The sequence below is a fragment of the Crocuta crocuta genome, unplaced genomic scaffold (genome assembly GCF_008692635.1).
Source record: "Crocuta crocuta isolate KB4526 unplaced genomic scaffold, BGI_CrCroc_1.0 scaffold601, whole genome shotgun sequence".
Lineage (NCBI taxonomy): Eukaryota > Metazoa > Chordata > Mammalia > Carnivora > Hyaenidae > Crocuta > Crocuta crocuta.
Window position 1 is genome coordinate 74,453 of NW_027528227.1, and position 1,681 is coordinate 76,133.

Consider the following 1,681-nt stretch of genomic DNA (forward strand, 5'->3'; position numbering starts at 1 on the left):
ATCATTATCCCAGTCATATACAGCTACAAGCTTTTGGTTTTGTTCCAGAAAGCAGTATTGTTTGAGATGATTTGTGGGTGTCAGTTCTGGGCACCTACATGGTGAAAACTAATTTCTGTAACCCATCTAAACCTATTTATCTGTAAATCCCTGGAAATGCAAGTTTACTCTGTTATATTATATTATTATTACTTAATTATTAACTAAATTTTGGTTTCATCCCTTCTTTAGAGTTGGACTTAAGTGTTGGTATGTCAGTGGGGCTCAAAAGAAGGTTCTAGAATTTTCAGTTATGCAAATTCTGATGTCAGTGGTCTCTCCTTACTNTCAGGAAATGAGAGTTTGTACAGATGCCAAGAGATAATTTCTTGGATCAAGCTATGTTTACTTACGTTTGGTCCAACTGGTTTTATTTCCTAAGAACCTGTCAGTTGGAGACCATGGTTTTTGAGAGTCTTTCTGAAGACTCTGAAGAGGTCAATAGCAGTTCCATGGATTATCAGGTTCTGAGAACACATCCCATTTGTGTTTGGCTCACATGGTGTCAGCTGGTATTTTTAGATGGTTTAGGGATGATTGGCACAATAGGAACAAACCAGTCTGTCTCCTTACAGACTCTTAGTTGGCCCTCTTTAGGGTCCACACATTTGGGTATCTGGCAATGTGCTAACCTCATTATTTCTATACTTGTTTTTTCTCTAAAGGAAGTTTGAGGCATCAAAGAAATCGTGAAGATGAAGCAAAAGATGATGATCCTCCAACATCATCAAGATTCCAACTGTAGTCCTTAAACACTGGAAGGAGAACTCACAATGTTTATAATAATTCCACTACAAAACTCTCAAAACCTCAATACAGGCTAGACTAAATTATTTCAGAACAAACATGAGCACCACCAAGAAAAATTCTCCAGTTCTTTACAGTAATACACTTTTCCTGGACTCAATCAGGTCTCCTTAGAGGTTTACATTTTTCATTGGCCAAAGATTCTTGTTCCGAGTTGTCTCATTCAGTTCTCCTCTGTGCATCTTGAGCAACTACAGTATTTAATTGGGATAAGCTCATTATGAATGGCCTGGGATCTACAAAGGATTTGAGAAAGTTCACTTCTTCAGGGAATTTGGGAATGGTCTTCTCTGATGAGAAGAGAAACTGTTGATCCTAGGGAATGAGTGAAAGAAAGAAATACTCTCAGGGAGATAGGAGAGGGGTGAGGACAGCCAGGTTTGGCTGTTGATCCCCCAATCTTTGCCAGTTGCAACTTGTAACTTCAGGAGGCATCTTCTAGTTGGATTATTAAGATGAGAGGTAGGTCCTGGGGCCTTGTCCACTTGCCTGTTACAATGGCCACATGAAATCTTTTCTTGTAGACATGGTGACTGATTTCTCTGCAAACCCTTTGTGTTTTCCCATGTGTGCATGTACGTCTTTGCACATTTCCGGGTGGTGCTCTTGCGGCTGGGTGGGTCCACTGGTTGGAACTCACCTCAATGGCAACCATAAAGGATCCCCTGCTACTGCCTTGATCCTAGCCTGCATGCCTCCATGGAGTGTTTGCCTGCATTCTTGCTGGGTTTTTAAACTAAATGTTTTGCCGCTGTGCTGCAGTATAGATTATGTACAGAGACATAAAGATGTGTATATATATATATATATATATATTTTTAAAGAACTGAAAGTA

General features: G+C 39.8%; 1 protein-coding gene across 1 annotated transcript in view; it reads left to right on the top strand.

Annotated features, from left to right (window-relative positions):
• DGKK (diacylglycerol kinase kappa) overlaps positions 1 to 1,177 on the top strand; it is a gene marked incomplete at its 5' end in the record, with an annotated part of 58,728 nt that extends 57,551 nt beyond the window's left edge. Inside the window, one exon of the mRNA XM_077753054.1 lies at positions 709 to 1,177. Coding sequence (XP_077609180.1) covers positions 709 to 784 — 76 coding nt within the window. The remainder of the gene's footprint in view (positions 1 to 708) is intronic.
• Positions 1,178 to 1,681: the final 504 nt, after the last annotated feature.